Below are 18,533 nucleotides of genomic sequence, written 5' to 3'. Positions count from 1 at the left end.
TGAAAGACCTCAGTATAGTGAGATATACACTACCTGACCATGTTATTAGAAACTATAGACATATACAGTCCTTTAGTCAAGCTGCCCAATGTGTAGACCATTCAAATGATGACACTGATGTGTGAATCTAAATTTACTGTGAAAGAGTCACTGCTAGGCAGCTAAGAATGGTCCATGACCCAAAAATAATGTGGTCAGTGATGGTCCTGTGGTAACTGTGGAAACTGAGCAGTGATGAATGGGGTATTGTGCAAGATATGAGATGGATTATGGTCTATAAATGTCAGCCTCTATGGTAGGTGGTCCTCATAAACTGGTCAGAGAGTGGAAGGTGGGCTGTTCTATCTATAGGATCCTTTATAAATGTGGCCGACAACATGAGTCCTTAGGATGTGCTGCTTATTTTTGTGTTTATAAATTGTTAATAAGTTTAGTGTGAGGTTGGTCAGGTGTCAGAGGTCAAAGAAAGCACTAAAATGTAAATGGTGTGAGGGATTTTTGGGATTTTGGAAGATCACCAAAATGCTGCAAATTTCACCAATCAATCACTTTAGACTCTACTCACTATACATCAGTTTCACATCATTAATGCAACATTAAGAAAAATGCTTTCCTACCTTCTGAGCACTGGGGCAGCCCACACTCCTGATATCGAGTCTCTGAGGAGTTGGTAAAGCACCAGGGTCCACTTACATCTTTATCTGGGTTACGGCAGAAATTCTCACGCAGGTCAAACTTCTTGTGCTTGGCAGGCTTGTAACTGATGAAGAAAGAGAAAAAGAGCTGGAGTAAACAAGAGTGCCGCCAAAAAACAGCTATAAAGTGATTAGTGGAGCCATCGTTGTTTAAAATTTTTTTTTCTCATCTATTTCAACTGCATTTTTAAAAAAAAATTGGGTATGGTCAATCTCAAAATGTTAATTTTATCAGTTTCAAAAGATAAGGTTAGGAGAGTTGTCTATATTCCAAAATCACCAATGTTGAGTTCACTGAAACTCTTGGAATTACTGTCTCTAATCTTATTTTTGAACATGTCCACTTTTTGCAGGACAGCAGGGTCCAGACTAACTTGGTCCCACCGTCCTGAAGACACTAAAAATAGCAAATAGCATTTACCTCAACAGTGCAACTCTATTCATGCATTTAACTAGCTAGCTAGCTAGCTAAGGCTACCTCAGCAGTCATTGTACCCATGTAACACACAAGTGCAATTTCAGTCATAAATTAGCCGGGTAGTGCTATTCTAATTATAAGTTTACTTTAGCCATGCTATTCTAGACTCGTTAAACTAGCTAGTTATTCCAGTCCCATGCAGCCTTGTAGGTTATCTTGGAATTTAAAGAATAAAAAATCAGTCTAGTTAGCTAGATCAGCTAGTTAACATCACTACCCTAGATCTGTTTCAGCCCATTTATAAGGAGGGGAAACTAAACACTTTATTTCATTACATTTTTTTGCATTACATTCGTTTAGTGGATACTTTCATTCACAGCGACTTACAAATAATGAGGTAAATTAACAATAACAATTAACAAGAGTCCAAGGCAAAAACATTGTAGGCAGGGCATGAAAGAGGCTAAAAGGTAATATTGCACTAGAGATCGAAAAGAGGGAGGCAGAAAATGAGGTTAGAAGTAGTTAGTTTGTTACAGGTGTTATGAGAGTAAGTGCTCTTTGAAGAGTGACATATGCCTGATTTTTTTCTTTTAACTGATACAACTAGCTTAAAAAATAATTTTAACTTGTGAGCCTCTCACTCACTTCCTTGCAAACAGCACTGTCAGACACACAGCACTGGGGGTAGGAGGGAGGGGGAATGTGAGCCTGCCTCTGCTGCTTAAAACAATTTTAACACTAGAGGAAATACTGGTATAAATTATTCTCTATAATTAAATTATTTAGTCTTTTCACCTGATATTATGATTTTTTTGTCCCCAAAATGTTACCTTGTCAAATGTCTGGTGCATTTCTAATGTGTACATTAAAATATATATTTTTTAATTTCTAATTCAATAATTTTCATTTCTCACACACTTGTTAAAATTTCTCCTCCTCTCCAATCCACTTAAGACAAAACTAAAGATAGAGACACTTGCTGTTTATTCCTGCACTTGAGTAGACAATTAGATGCATTGTGATCATAACTGCTCACCTACACTTGCCTACATGCTACATATGTTACTATAGCCTTCCACATTTGTAATAACAGATGAGACAGAAGCACTTGACCCTTATAACTTTAAACCTTTTAATGTTGATGTGTGCATGCACTTTCACTACTGTTTTGTGACATCACATTAATTTCTGAACATGTGCACAAAAATGAATGCAGAACATGCAAGGCAAATATAAGGAAACATGTAGGTAACATCACCTGTCTCTCTAGCCTAGTTCCCCATGTCAGTGAAATTCATGTGTGTGATGCTATATGGCAAACAATAGATATACTATATGCAAGAAAATGTGATGTGAAGTTTGATACACATCTGATTTGGTAATTTATTATTTTAAATTTGACAACTCAGTCTAAAGATCAGATCTGCTCATTTGAGGGGGTAATAATCTAAGTGCATTAAACAGAAAGGATTCAACTCTTCTGAGCTAAGCTTCCCATAGGCAGGATTTAAAAATGATGTAAACTTAAAAAAAAATAATAATGTTAATATGCAATTGCATCATAAGACAACAAAAGCACAAGCTCTACCAGTATGAGACAATGCAGGGAAATACCAGTGGATCCTCACTGCCAGTGTAATAACAGTGCTGTACTGGACTATATCTTTTAAAAGCTGTGCACGGAGCCAGCAGCTGCATCTGCATGAAGCCAGAGTGCTCCGGTGCTAATGATTCTGTGCTAACAGATGTTAGCCAGCAACTCTGCTGCATCTGCCAAAGGCCCGGTCCCTCTGGTGCCCGAGCAGACGCTCCAAATCTGTAGCGTTCCGTTCACACAGCACAGCAGTGCATTAGTTTCAACACTGAGAGGTCAAAGAGGCCTTAAACTTAACACAATTTCTAGTGAATACTCATTAAAACTGACCTTATTTGAGATCTGACCTGACTGCATGTTGTTTAGATATGAGAACCATGCTTATATCAGGTTATTGGTGTGTATTGCTGTGTTACATGTACTATGATCAATTCCTTCTTTTCCTTGCCCAGTCTGCATTTAGCACAGTTAGCTGTTAGTCTTATTTGGCTTAGTTTGTCTCAGTTGAGGATGATCCTGAGGTCAGGTCAGTATGACTATCTCTTAAATTAATGCTGTAATATGTGAAGAGTCTGTATGATCTTATCACAAAGGAGTGACTTACTTAGAAAAGAGTAGAAAAACAGAAAGAAGGAGGTAATATTTGAGGCAGAAACAAAATGCTGATGTCCCATGAATAGCCAAAAGTCTGGTCCAGTGTGGAGAGGAGAGTTAAGGCAGTCCTGAGGGAGGGGGTCGGACCATGCTAGCATGTGTGTTTCAGGCTTGTGTTTTCTTGTGTCTGCGGCTTTGCAAGCCCAGCTGGAGAGCAGACAGAACATGACTTCAGTCCATAAATCCTTCCCCCACTGAAAACTCTTAATACAGCTCATAAGCAGGGTAGCTTACAGCACTAACTCCTGGCTAACGATAACTTAGCGGTGGCCGACCACATTAACCCACCTAGCTCCTGCTTTTTGACTCAGCTTACACACACCAGCATTGCCCTAACATACTCCAGACCCTACAACTTATCTTTCAGAGACAAAATACAGATCAGGAGATACTACTGAAACACTGATTTGCAATTCAAACTTTTAAGAATACAATATGAGAATGCTAACTTGTAGGTTTGTATTAATCCAATATATAATATACTGTATATTATATTTGGTTGAACTGCTTTTTTTTTTAGCTTTAATTACATCATGTTTTCACTGTGGCATTGTTTCCAAGCTTCTGCTATGTTTCAAAATGTATTTCTGTGCAGAGCTGCATTAATTTTTTTCTCTTTGATGATGGGAGATTTGGACCACTGCGCAAAGTCTTCTCCAGCACATTTTAAAGATTCTCAATGGGGTTGAGGTCTGGACTTGGAGCCCCATAATTCTTGGAATATACCTGTGCCATCAGGGAAGAAAAAATCAATTGACTGAATAACTTAGTGGTTCAGTATATTCAGGTAGTCAGCTGACCTCATTCTTTCAGCACATACTGTTGTTGAATCAAGACCTGAACAACCCTAGATCATAGCACTGGCCCCACAGGCTATTACTGTACGGTAATAGGCATGATGAGTGCATCAGTCCAGTCGCCCATCACTTTGGAACATGGTAAATCTAAACTATTCAGACCTTCTTCCAATAATTTATTCTCCCTAGCAAACCGAGTCCATTTTTTCTGGTTAGCCTCACTGATAAGTGGCTTTCTTAAGGGCTAAACAGCAGTTTAGTCACAGTCCCTTGAGTTCCCCTCACACTGCAAGTGTGAAAATCCTCTTACTTTTATTATTAAACATATCCCTTAGTTCTAGTGTTGTTTAAGTGATCACCCCACTGTCCTTTCACTATTTAATAATGCGATGGACAGATCTTATCCTGATTTTAGGAGTTTCAGCAGATTAACATCTTTTCCACAACCATATAATGCATTATTCCACATGGTTGTTTAACAAATGAGAAGCTACTCACTGCATCATTTAGGGTTAAATGACCTGTTATCAGCTAAGTCATAATCATAACCCCCCATGCAGTAATAACCAATGGGAGACTCTTACCTATTTGCTTTTCTTGGCCAGGCAGTTTATTTACTTTATCTAGTTCCATTGTTTTTGGGTAACCTTCTGAATAAACTGTACTTCTACAAGAGATACTTAAAGGTGCTCTTGAATTAAAACTTAATATTGGTGTATTAATAAGAGTAATGTGAGTTTGTTACCAAAGCAAGGATAAATTCCAAAAAATCTAAACTATTATGTAAAAGTCTTGACCCATCATATTTATGTCTCCAATGTACGCAACTACTGGGAAAATGCCACAGGTGAATAGAGGAATTTAATGGAAATGAAGCCAACAGGGCCCACCATGCTTATGAATTCTCGACCAGAGACCCTAATTTTTATGACATATCAGAATTTCTTTTTAAAGATTGAAACATTTAAAGGCTGCTTTGTCATTTAAACAAATAAGGATAGACAGAGATACACATCAAAGCAAAAGGCATGAACTAATTCTATTAATTAATCATGTGTGTGTTTAGTGCATAACATGAAATAAACCAATGTGTCACTTGCCATTCCCTTTAAGACCCATGTGCACGCTGATTGTGTCAGATTGCTATCTTAACTGTGCAGCACTTCTGCGCTTCACAGCAGAGGAAACTGACCTGTTTGTTCACACAAATTTTATGTTGTATTCTGACTATTGTTGATGTAAAAGCTGAGTCGGTGCACTGCTGCATGTCCTTCTGTGTGTGATGAGTGGGGGTGTATGCGCACTGTGTGCATGTGGCGTGCCTGCGTCGCCAAGATAGCAATGAACGTTTGCCTAGACACTTTTTTTGTCAGTATTTCGCCTTTGCCAAGAAAGCAATACTCCAGAAATGTGTCAAACACCTCATTTCCAAACAACCATGCCTGTTAGCATAGATATATTCGTAAGCTCCGTTGCTATTTAAATGGCGCAGGTGCATGGTGAGAAAACTGTAGACTGTAGACAGAGTGTAAGACAGGCCCATTGAGTGCTGACAGTGGCTGTTGGTTGTGTCTAACATGCATTTAACATTATTACAGTATTAATACAGCATTTCAACTGTTCTAAAGCATAGGGTTAACAGCAGCCACATGGATTATTTCAATATCTGTGACCAGCAGTGGATTTACAATTTATTAAGGTTGAAAAAAAAAAATTATACATTCAGTAGCGACAACATGATTTAACAACTGAACTCTCACTGCGTTTCCTTTTATTATTTTAAGGTAGCTATACTTGTAGTTGGGTGTGGGCCAGTAACAAATCTCCCTCAGATATGTTTAATACTAATATCAGTAGACTTATTACAGGCTTACATCAGCTGATTCTGAGTGATTTATGACTTAGCTAAGAGGCTAAGAGGATGAGTCAGAGAGGAACGCAGTATGTTCTTGTAAAAATGTGCAGATGAGGCTTTTTTGAGGGATTGGAAAATAACAACAAAGTGAAAAGCCTTGCACATACAGAGATAGAGATGTTGAGGAAAAGAGAGGTAGAGAGATCTTACTTGTGTTCATGGGGTACTGATACATTCCAGGCTTGGCATGAGACTCCACTCCTTGTAACCGATCTCCGTCCCTTGTAGTTCACACCTGAACCAACAATGCACTCGCGCACATAGTCTGTGAGGGAACAGCACACAAACACATTAATAATCCAAGGCTGGGGAAGTTGTTTACTGATCACAGGCCTCTCTGACGTCTTCACCAGATTTTTCAGAAGGGGCTTTAACTAAAGAGGGGGGAGGGGAGGGGTGGTGAATCCACAGGTGAAAGTTTCCTGTCCTTAAACTAAAAAAAGTCTTGATGGAAGCATAAACAGCAGCCACTTGGTTAATAAGCATGCTTGTTTGCCTTGGGCTTTCTTCCATGTTTACTTTAAGCTTCCAAAGCTCTTTAAATTGGTGGAAGAGACCCGCAGTTTGTTTACAGAGACGGACGAGTTTGCACAGAGCACACACAGCTGTTCGGGACTTTAACACTTTGCGGTCTCAGCGTGAAAAACAAACAGCCACCGCTTTCGCTGCGGCATCCTCGGGCCCTCGAAGAAACCAGCAGCTAAGAGAAAAAGTCAAGCACACAAGAGCAAGGCCAAGACAAAAATATTTACCTTTTTTCTCGTAAAGGTCATGGTTGGCTCGCCGCTCCTTCTGAGCTCCTTCTGTGAAACGGTCGAACGAAAGCAAGTGGCATGTCCCGTTAATGTGGTCATAGTTGAACGCTCTGCAAAGAGAGAAGGGCAGAAAGCGCTCGAGATTAAAGCTAGGTGAGAACATTTTGGAGCAGAAGAATGATAGAAGGAGATTTGGGGTGTGAATCTGAAGTAAAGTGTTCAGCTTGAGGTCAGCTAGGGTCAGGAAGAGTCTTGGTTCCATATTAGCAGCGTCTTGATCCTGGGTTTAGGAGAAACACCGTGTCTAATCTCCTGACCTTCCTCTCTTCCTGACCACCTTTCCAGCATCTTCCTAGCATTCTATAACTTCCCATCAATCACAAGGTGTCAGTTTTGCTTCTTACTTCAAGCACGGGGTGCAAACAGGACACCTATGGTGCAGTCGACCTGAGGTCAATTTCATGCCTTTTTTGCGCTGGCATCTTTAGGATCCAGCACTAAGTAGGTCTTACATATTTCTACTGGGATGAACCAAGGCAAGCACGTGGTGAACTGCATTCACACAGTATAAAAAAAACGTTCTGGCCTGAGTTTACCCCATGCACATGTATTTATGCCAAGTGAGCGCAACATTCTTGTATACACTCCAAAATTCATGACTACAAGTTTAAAAGTGCTGTTCTAATGCACCAGTCAGCAGTTATGGGAAAGGGTTTTTTCCAACCTTTCTGGTCCTTTATCTTATTCTTTTAAAACCGCTCTGATCCACTGTTCACGTTTATGATGTAATAAGCTAAAAAGCATAACTATTTGCGTACACGAAGTATGTAAACTCCCGAGTCCTGTCTCTCAATTCTTTTCCAGCTCAAGTTCTCAAAAATTTTAATCACACTACATTTGATTTTATATAAAGGTGTAAGAACAAACCGGTACTGTATTGATTATAAATACACAAGGCATTGTTTCCAATTAATGCAAAGAGACTGGCTTATTTTGAATTCACAATTCTATAACTAAAGAATAGCCCTGTAGTTATTTTTTGGACTTTAAGGTACATTTGATAAAAATTAATAGGCAGTGCACCTTATAATTCAGTGCACCTTAGGTATAAATTCTACCAGTCAAGTTGTAAGGAGCAGTAAAGCCACTCTGCTGAAGTATATAAGTGTTATAAAGGTGAGTTTTTAGTAAAGTTTCTCCAGCACTAAGGCTGTGTGTCGGGTGGCATTTAGCGGCTAATGCTAATGCTGCTGCACCCAGCCTTAGTGCTGGAGAAAATTCACTGAAAACTCATCCTTAGACAAAATACTGGAAATCTAAGCTTACTGTAAATAAACGGAAACACCAAAAGTCCAAAAGGACCAAAGTCCAAAAAATACAGTATGTGAATGAATTAAGTTACAATTATAAGGTACCTTCCTTAAAACCCAAGGATGTTTTATACACAACCATTTATACTCAGCACTTATCAACACGCCGGTGAGAAGCAGCAGCCAATTGCGCACAGCTTACTCTCAACCAGAAACAACGGTCCACCTAGAAGACTGCATGAGGCACACATGAGGAGCTGACCCAGGACATAGTGCCAATCCATATCACACATACATTCACACAGTATCTAATTTGTATTTAATTTACCTGATCTCCATGTTTTTGAAGGAAACCCACTCAGACATGGGGAGAACATAGTAAGGACTCGAACCCAAGACCCAAGCACTAAGAGCTGAACATGCTAACCAGTAAGCCTCCTTGCCATCCAGATAATACTAAATAATATGTCTTGCTATAAAATACATACAAATGTTTTATTCCAATGTGCGATTGGCGTACTATATATTGTGTTCCTTACACTTTTACATTATATCCAAATATGTTAAATCATAACCCCTGTGGCCAAATGCAGGCTAACACAAACTTCTCTCAACAGGATAAAGGCAAGAATTATTACACGGACGGCGACTCTTTTTTACCATCATAAGCCAATTTACATTTAAGTGTGCAATTATCTCATATTTATTTTTTAAATATATATTATAAACACATAAATACATGTGAATGTGCTGCATGTTGTATATTTGATTGAGACTAGATAGTATTATATTTACAACAATCAAAGGCATTCAAACCTTGCAATGTTTAGTAATATCTTAACTAGTGTCTATTAATAATTAGTTGAGACATTACTTGTGACTTGTATTGCAAAGGGTTACCCATAAAAAAAATAAACACTTTAATAAAGTATTTCTAAAGTTATTTTAGTCGAATGAATCGTCCAATCCAGCTGCGATCAATGGATGCATTGATGTGTGTTTTTGAAAGCTTTCTTAAAACAGTCTAAATGAGCTGCCTCCCACACATACTTCACTGCTGTCCACACCTCCTGTAGTGGTTGGATTGTTCTTCTCCACACACTTTTTCCAACACAGTCCCACAAGATCTCAGTGCAGCTTAAATCTGGAGACTGCGCTGCTGATGACGTCACCTGAACTTCCTCACTCCTCAGCCCACTCCATTAATTGATGTAGCATTGTCTAGTTGGCATGCTGAGTAAATCTTTGTGGTTATCCAACAAAAGAGAAGGGATAGATCTCTCAAACACATCTAAAACAGCTGCTAAACATCAGCGTGTGACATCTGAACATCTGAGCGGCTCTTATTCACTGTCTGTCTCATTTGGATTTGGGATATTTCAAATGTGAAACCGCAGAAATGAGCTTGGTATATGTTTTTTGTAGAGTCTGTGTACGATGTAGTGTTCGCACCAAAACAAAGAACTTTTGGAGAAATTTGCGATTTTAAACTGGTCAGTGTTTCCTAATTACCCATCTTTTTCTAAATAATCAAAATAGTAAGGAAGTGCTTTAACGTGTAATATTGGCACTGCTGTGATGCGGTCGTAGACAGGAGGCCAAAGCCTGATTATACCACAGTGCCATTATCATTGTTTATTGTAAGATGTTGAGTTAAACAGGATGGGAAAATGCGATCGGTTTGGTTATAAACACTTAAAATAAAATAAGTTTGAATAGTTTGCTATGTTAAAATAGTTTGCTTTAGCTGCACTGTAAGCTCCGCATTATTTACCCAAATAAACGGTTTTCAGGAGGTAAATCTAAGTAGATTAAAGTCCAGAGCTTGTTTGACTGAAAGAAAATGTTTTTTTTAAGAATTAAAGTTTTGTTTACTTTGGCGCCCCCAGTTTTTAAATTCTGAATTTTAAATTCAGCTTAAAATACTCCATATTAACTGGAAAATATATACACGTAAGCTTTTTTTAATAACAACAACCCTTAACCTGATATTGGTGGCTGCTCATGTATAATAATGCATATTTTCGAATTGCTGGGCTTACTTATTTGTAGGACCGTGTCTTTGCCTGTGGGAACCAGTGTCTCCCAGTGGTGTATAATGACAGCACATTTGGTTTGTATTTGGTTTGTAAGTGCTGTATCTTTGCTAGATTACCTGTATATGGCAGAGTAATACATGGAAAGCTTCGGTTACAGTGCATTACCAGCTGATTATGTCACTCATAAAACATCTCTCAGCCAATCACATTGCAGAGTCGGAACTGGTAATGTGGTGTAGTAATGCATATTTTCGAATCGCTGGGCTCATTTAATTGTAGGACCGTGTCTTTGCCTGTGGGATTTTGTCTCCCAGTGGTGTATAATGACACCACATTTGGTTTGTATTTGGTTTGCAAGCGCTGTATCGTTGCTAGGTTACCTGTATGTGGCGGATTAATACATGGAGAGCTTCGGTTATAGTGCATTACCGGCTGATAATGTCACTTATAAAGATTAACAATTTACATATTTACCTGCAGGACTTCTTGCTCTTGCTGCATTTCTGAGCACAGTCCTCCAACGGTAGCCTCCGGGCTCGAGCAGACTGACCACAGTCTGAACACACCAGTCTGCTGTCCTCACTCTTCTGGTACCTCTGCAGCATCTGCTTCCTGCACCCTGAGAAAAGCCATAGGAGGTTACACATTAACACACACATATAGACACACACACACATGCACACACATACTTCATAAAAGAGATTGTCTTACACCCTTGACACTGTCCTTCCTAGTCTATTACACATATCAGGTTAATTCTCCGTCCCTGAAGTCTCTTAAAACCCTTGACACACACTCAACCCCACACACACTCCATACATCAGTGCACTGCTTCAAAGACACTGGCAATGTCAGCTCACGACCATGTGCAAACCACCATTTATCTCAGGCACAAGAACACGAGTGATCTCACTCACAGACAAGTCATTAGCATCTCTCAAAAACAATGTGTTCCAATTAGTGCTCCAATATGCTCTCATATGGCTGTGCAGCAATGAAGCACCACAATCCTGCACATTTGATAATGTTCCCTGTTTTAACACACTCGCTAAACTCACTAAACTGCACATGGGGTCACCAGAGGTTAGGAATGGGAACAGGATTAAAGAAAGCAATTAGCATTATCCTGCACCTGGTACCTGGCCTCACCCTTACGTATGTCACAGCAATGACAAAAAATGCAAGACTTAAAATGTTGTTAAATCCCAGAGATGAGAAATAAAGAATTACTCTTGGTCCCTAAGCAGTCTCGTTATATGCCACATGCGCACATATAACACACATATTAGTGCAATTTAGAGCAAAACAAATCATATTCTAGAATATTCTAGAATCAGAAATAATGGACAGAAACTACTAAAGTCATGTCCCATCACTTTTACAAAGAATACTGCACTGACCTGCGCATGAGGCCTCCTGCCTTTAATGTGAATGTGATTTCTGCACAAACACAACAGACAGACCACAATTTGAGCCAGACACTGCCACTTACAATCATTACTACCCACTGTCCTGTAAACTGTGGGTAGTAAAACCTTCTATAATGTATTCCAAGTACACTCCCACACATGACCTCGGAAAATGAAGTCCACGAAACTTCCATCTGGCACCAACTCTTATAATTAGCATCACCTTGCCATAAGCATGGCGATGCAAGAGAGAACATCTCACACCTTATACATGTGTGGGTGTTCCCAACACTCCCCTTAAGGTAACATTTCACAATAAATTTACATACTGCTATCATGTGACCTATGACTTTTGGCATATCAGTGTATAAAAGACACTTGGGGCCCTATTTTAGCAATCTTTAGCGCACTATTCAGTTGCGCTTTGAATTGAGGGTATTGTGAGGGCGCTAAAACTACGCCCTCATTAATTCTCTTAATTATACAGTCAACATTCCCTTTAAGAGCCCGACGCGCTGGGACTTTGGCGCTTTCGTATCTTAACATCGAGGTGCTTTGTGCGTCTCAGCAGAGGATGCTGACCTGCACGTTCACACTGTGAAGGTACACCAGCAGCTCTTTTAAGAGAACAACAATATTATTTTATTAAACTTTATTCTGTTTATTTTTTATGTAAAAGCGGGGTTTGCAACACTGGGAAACTGACATTAGTTTCACTTTCAAATCATGGAAATAGCACACCAAAACCTCAACCTATCTTCTATATTTTACAATATTTGATTAACTTTACAGGTCCTCACTCATCTTAAGTTTATTCAACTGAACTGAGTTTTATATCTGTAGCCTTGAACTACAGATATAACTCAGCTCTGTGCGCTGCAAAAGAGACGAGACGTGCTCAATAGCATGTTAGAGCACTGGACGAGACTACGAGACTATTAATGAATTAATATATATTATATTTTAATAAATGTGACCCGTATATAAAAAAATGAACGCTAGAATATAGCTTTATAGATCTTTAAAGTTTTGAAAAATTGACGGGCTGCAAGAGACGTAAAAGCAGGGTAGCAATGTGCTTTTATGTTTTTCTCAAATATAAAAAATATAAAATTGAATTTCAACTAAATAATAGTGAAGGGAAATAAAATAAATATATGTTTGGTCAAAGTGCTTCTCTCTTTTAATGATTTATTTTCAAAACATTACAATTTTAAGTGAGAATGAGCAAACAGCAGAATATTGAATGAAGTCTGTGTACTGAACATAAATAAAATATTTATAAATGTTAGAAAATAGTATAACTAATAAAAACTTATATTTACTGTGCACATTTTTAAGTATATTTTATTTTATAGTTGATTTCTGAAGGCTCTGGGCCAGGTGTTTTTTTGCTCTGGTTTAAGAAGTGACGGGTATTTCGCTTAGGGTGCGCAGTGCTCACTGTGATCCAGGTGTTTATTGTGTTTAGATCAGTAAGCACTACATATTTTTTGTTTAATTACAGTAAAGATCAAATTTGGCACTAACAAGTAATACATCTGTCAGTGGTAAGCACTGTTAAATCACATTTCAAAATAAACAATTGGAACTACAGCAGTATGTCATTATCACCCAAAGTGGACAGAGCAGTGGGAGGTAATGATTGTGAGCGGCAGCATCTGGCTAGAATTGTCTCTGTGAACAGACATGCAACTGTGAACAGAAATTAAATCCACATTCAGTACCGTGTTATTTAGCTTGCATGGGACATGATCATACTTGACATGTCAGTGTTTTGCAATTGATAAAAACAGCCTCTTTTGGTATTATCAGCCTTAAAGCATGTACTGCTTTCATTCAAGCAGTCCCGCAGCATCACATCCAACACCCATTCTTCAGGAGACATGCAAAGACTGATAGACAAACCTTCCTGCAGCTTCCCACAAAGCGCTTAACTGTTGTTCACTGCTGGCTACACTGTTTGAAGTTCCCATCCAGTGGAACATTTTCACTGCCTGTGGTTTGGAGCCCTTAAAAGTTGGGAATAGACTGTGCAGTCCACTTTGCAGGGAACTACTAGAGTGACTGGAATGCACCTAAACTGCTTTTTTGACAGGGCTCCAAAACCAACCTTCGCTGGAAAAAGAATTAGTATAACAAAACAAAGAAATAAAAAAGCAGAAAAAGGTCGATTTAACTGAAGTCTACGGAGAAACATAGTTTTCAGCACCTAACAGGATTTAAACAGTCTGGTTGGAAATCGCTGCCATACTCCGGCGCTCGTCCCTCCTGAATTTACCTGCAGGCTTGTTGGAAAGTTACAATAAGCTCATCTTACAGGCTCACATGGTGATCATAGTAAAACAACCGCATGGCTCCTATATAGTAACCCCCACTTAACACTTCACACAGACAAATGATCCTGTGCCTTTAGAAGACCACCTCATAAATTATCACCCCACTCGTCAACAGGGGCTCGCCACTCTGTTTGACTTCAGTACCTTCATTATCATGTAATGGAACAGGGATCAGGCACGTCGTTAGGTTTATTTACAGTTAACTGTAGTCTACAGATGGTTTTCATAATTAGACGACGCAATACATTCCCTTGGCCTGGAGGCACGCAGCCCAGCAATGGGTCGGCAGAGAGTAGTGTTTTTCTTTTTCTTACTGAAAATGAAACTCGTGAAGGTCTCGTTAATTAGCCGACGAGCTGAATCAGGTGTGTTGAGCTCCACAGTGCCGAGGCCCTTCAGAACTGCAACCTGACAGATGTGAATAAGTGCTAACATCTCTCTGAAGTGGTGTTGTTGAGCTGTGACTCCTGTGGCTATATTGGTTTGATGAGAATGCGTTATTAATGCTTGGCCTGCCTCAGAGGACATCTGGTTCGTATCACGGAGCTATTCTAACACTGATCTTTTCCTTCAGCGCTCCAATTAGACTCCTCTTTAAATTCCTCTCCCGTGCCGCTCGTACGCATCTTTATCTCTGGCCCTGCTTATTAGATTTCTATCTCTCTGAAATGAGGCGGGAGGAGGGGGGAAATGTACTGAAGATAATGTTTATGGCAGTAATGAGGACAGACATCAGTTCGACATTTACATTAATAGTTCCAGTCTGACTCATCCGGGCCCTAACATGGAGCTGATCTGCCAGCAAGCATCTTTCCTTCCTTCTGGAAAAGAGAAAAAAAAAAAAACGCATGAAAAAAAAAAAAAAAAAACAGCAGGTCCGAGGTACTTTTGGGTCTGGCATATGTTTACACTGCACATCTGGTCCAGTGAACATTTGTGATGGTGAAATATGGAAGAAGGGACTGCATGCAGATGTTGCACAGCCTGCCGTTAACGCCTGCGTACAGGAGCCTTCGTTCCTCAACCCAGTCCTCAGGTCCTTTGGATGGTCCACGTTGTTGTTGAGTCCCACACAATTCAATTCAATGCTCCTGATGGTTTGGTTCAGGTGAGTTCGGATCTGAGATGATGCAAAAAATATGGCCCCTCTGGGGACTCTTGAAGTCTGGGTGGGCAGATACTGGCGTCAATGAGTCCACGCGTGACGTATCTGCACATGCGCAGAACTCTGACATACAGATGCTACACTGGAAACAAGTTTTCCAGGAATCATGCCGCTCCTCGCAGGACCTCAATGTCCACATACTGAGCACTTAAGTGGATGCATGAGAGAATCAAGCAAACTGCTGTTGGTCCTCAAGACAAAATTTATTTAATTAGGTTCTTGTGAAAGCGTGTACTAAGGACGAGGCCTCATACTAGGATTTTACAGTAAACCGCAAAGCTCAAACCACAACTCAGATACTGACCTGAGAGAAGCAAGGAAAAAGACAGAAAGAGGAAGAGAGAAAGAGAGAGAGAGAGAGCAGCTGGGTTTCTGTAAACTCCAACACAAATATACAGTACATTCATGTCAATGAGGACATTACAAAAGCTGCAGATTCCTTAAGGTATACTGTGGGCGTCCTTGTTTGGTTATGTAGTCCGCAGCAGGTTCGTAGTATTTCACCAGATCACTGAGGAATTTTCACATAAACCTTCACCATCTTTGTAACATGTTTAACAGGATATTTATCAATATTTCGTCATGTTACACCAATACAATTTATTAAAATGCAGTGGAAACAGTGGAAACAGTCAGTAACATTCCAGAAACTAAGAGCAATTCTAGTTTATCATGCTTTAAAACATAATTAATTCTATGCTAATTCCAATCCTGTTTCCAGCCCACACCAGCCCATGAATATATTCATTTCCAATCACACTCTCAGCCTAGAGTCAGTTTCCATTCCCCTACAATCACATCACACATGTTCAAAACACATTCTCTGTTTATTTTATTTCTATCTCCATTCTGATCACAAACCGAATATCAGTCCCATTTTTCGAAAGCACATTCCAATCCAATTCCATTCCTCTTTCCATTCATCACAGTCCAGTCACATCTTCAGCCAAATGGAGTGTCAAATTTGAAGTGCCAAACCCATATACATTCAATTTCAATCCCATTTCAAATCCCTATTGCCTGTCTAATTCTTAATTCACATTCCAAAAATAAATGCCATTCCAAATTTCAATTCTACCACATTCCGATCTCATCCCTGTACCAATTCAGCTCACAATCTATTCACAGTCCATTCATATTCCATTCCAATCACATTTCCAATCTATTCTCTGTTGATTCCATATCCATTCCATATTCATTACTTCCCAAACACAATCAAATGCAGTCAAATTCCAATCTGTTCCAATCACATTTCCAGCCCCCTCCAAATCCATATACATCCCATTGCAATAATATTCCAGATCTAGTCCCTGATCATTTCATATCAATTCCATAGCAATTACTTCCTAAAAAAACATCCTAATCCAAATTCAAATTATTCCCTGTTTAGTCCCTCTTCATTCCATCCCAATCATATTCCATATTTATTCCAAGTTTACCCCATGCCTATTTTATCTCAATCACATTCTAGATCTATTCCCTCTTCATTCCATACCCATTCCATTCCAATCACATTCCTGCCCATTCCCTCCCCATTCCATAACAATTACATTCCAGCTCTTTTTCCTCTCCATTCCATACCTGCTCCATCCCAATCACATTCTGGCTAAATTACCTCTTCATTCCATCCAAAATCACATTCCAAACTCATTTTCTCTCTACATTCCATAACCACTCCATCCCAATCACATTACAAATTGATTCTCTGTCCATTTTATACCCATTCCATCCCACATTACACATCCCATCCATCACATTGCAGCCCTATACCTCTCTATTTCTCACCCATTTCATTCCAATCACATTCTATATGTATTACCTCTCCATTTGATCCCAATAACATTCCAAATCTATTCCTTGTTTATTCCATACCCACTACATCCCAGTCATATTCCAAATCTATTCCCTGTCTATTCCATACCCATTCCATCCCAATCACATTCCAAACCTATTCCCTGTCCATTCCATACCCATTCCATACCAATCTCATTCTAAACCTATTCCCTGTCCATTACAAACCTATTACTTGTCCATTCCATACCCATTCCATCCCAATCACATTCCAGCCTATTCCCTCTCCATTCCTTACCCATTTAATTCCAATTGCATTCCAAATTTATTTCCTCTCCATTTCATAACTGCTCTATTCCAATCACGTTCTGGCTCTATTCCGACTCCATTACAAACCCACTCCATCCCAATCACATTCCAAATCTATTCCCTTTCCTTTCCATCCCACTTAAATTCCAGTTCTGTTCCCTTTGCATTCCATACCCACTCCATTCCAAACCTATTCCCTATCCATTCCATACCCATTCCATCCCAATCACATTCCAGCTCTGTTCCCTCTCCATTCCTTACCCATTTCATTCCAATCACATTCCAAACTTATTTCCTCTCCATTCCATAACTTCTCTATTCTAATCATGTTCTGCTCTATTCCCATTCCTCTCCATTCCATAAACACTTTATCCCAATCACTTTCCAAACATATTCCCTGTTAATTCAGTACCCATGTCATCCCAATCACATTCCATATATATTCCCTTTTCATTCCATTCTAATCACATTGCATTTCAAATTTTAATTCTACCAAATTCCAATTCCATTCTATTTAATTCAATTTATGTACCCAAACAGAACAGAAATTACTATATTACCAGTGATACCAGCATGTTGTGCTCTACAAAAGTTATTCACTTCAATTCCATGCTCCAGTAACTTTAACAACTACCATCCATCCCTCCATACATCCATCCATCCCTACCTCTCTCCATCTTTCCATACATCTATCCACCCAGTAATCCCCCCAAAGTGAGTAAGTCCTGAGTTCAGGCAGTCAGTAGAGGCTCGCACTCACCCACGCTGGCGGAGAGCAGGACGCACAGGACGGTCTGGATTATCCACATTATTCCAGCTCTCATCTCCTCAGTGCAGCGCGCGCTTCTACCTGCTTATAAGGTCCGAGCTCTCACTACACTGCACCGCGCGCCCCCGCCTGGGTGTGTGTGTGTGTGCGCGCGCGCGTGTGATTAACAGGGAAAGCCTCTCTCTCTTCACAGTCCGTCCCCTCAGGGGGGTGGTCTGAACACAGACAGACTGGAGAAACTTTCCCTGTTAATCTCTCTCTCTCTCTCTCACACACACACACACACACACACACACACACATATTTTGGTGAAAAATAGCTGTCCTTGGTGAAACCCCATGATGCTTTTTGCCACCCCCAACACTACTGCTACACATCTACTGCTTTTGTCACACCCTTTGTCCCACATCTAGTCACTGTCTGGATCACAATTACTCAGAATACTGTGTGTTTTGCCCTTAAAATAATTAAAAAGGACTTACCTTTGGCCGTTCTTCTTATTTATAAGTATTAGACATAGAAATCATATTTTTCTAGCTGAATCACTTTTTATTTCTTTTTAATCATGCGT

At 39.6% G+C, this 18,533-nt stretch overlaps 1 protein-coding gene across 2 annotated transcripts in view; it reads right to left on the bottom strand.

The window, feature by feature from the left end:
• The window catches only part of hgfa (hepatocyte growth factor a), a 47,066-nt gene extending 28,994 nt beyond the window's left edge, over nucleotides 1-18,072 (bottom strand). For both annotated transcript variants that reach the window (XM_007245021.4, XM_022671392.2), the window contains exons 1-5: nucleotides 17,954-18,072; nucleotides 10,655-10,799; nucleotides 6,829-6,941; nucleotides 6,227-6,341; nucleotides 618-760 (exon numbers count right to left, since the gene is read on the bottom strand). In XM_007245021.4, coding sequence (XP_007245083.3) covers nucleotides 618-760; nucleotides 6,227-6,341; nucleotides 6,829-6,941; nucleotides 10,655-10,799; nucleotides 17,954-18,017 — 580 coding nt within the window. In that variant the 5' untranslated portion in view covers nucleotides 18,018-18,072. The remainder of the gene's footprint in view (nucleotides 1-617; nucleotides 761-6,226; nucleotides 6,342-6,828; nucleotides 6,942-10,654; nucleotides 10,800-17,953) is intronic.
• Nucleotides 18,073-18,533: the final 461 nt, after the last annotated feature.

The sequence above is a fragment of the Astyanax mexicanus genome, chromosome 2 (assembly GCF_023375975.1).
Source record: "Astyanax mexicanus isolate ESR-SI-001 chromosome 2, AstMex3_surface, whole genome shotgun sequence".
Lineage (NCBI taxonomy): Eukaryota > Metazoa > Chordata > Actinopteri > Characiformes > Acestrorhamphidae > Astyanax > Astyanax mexicanus.
This window is presented reverse-complemented; position numbering and strand designations above follow the sequence as displayed.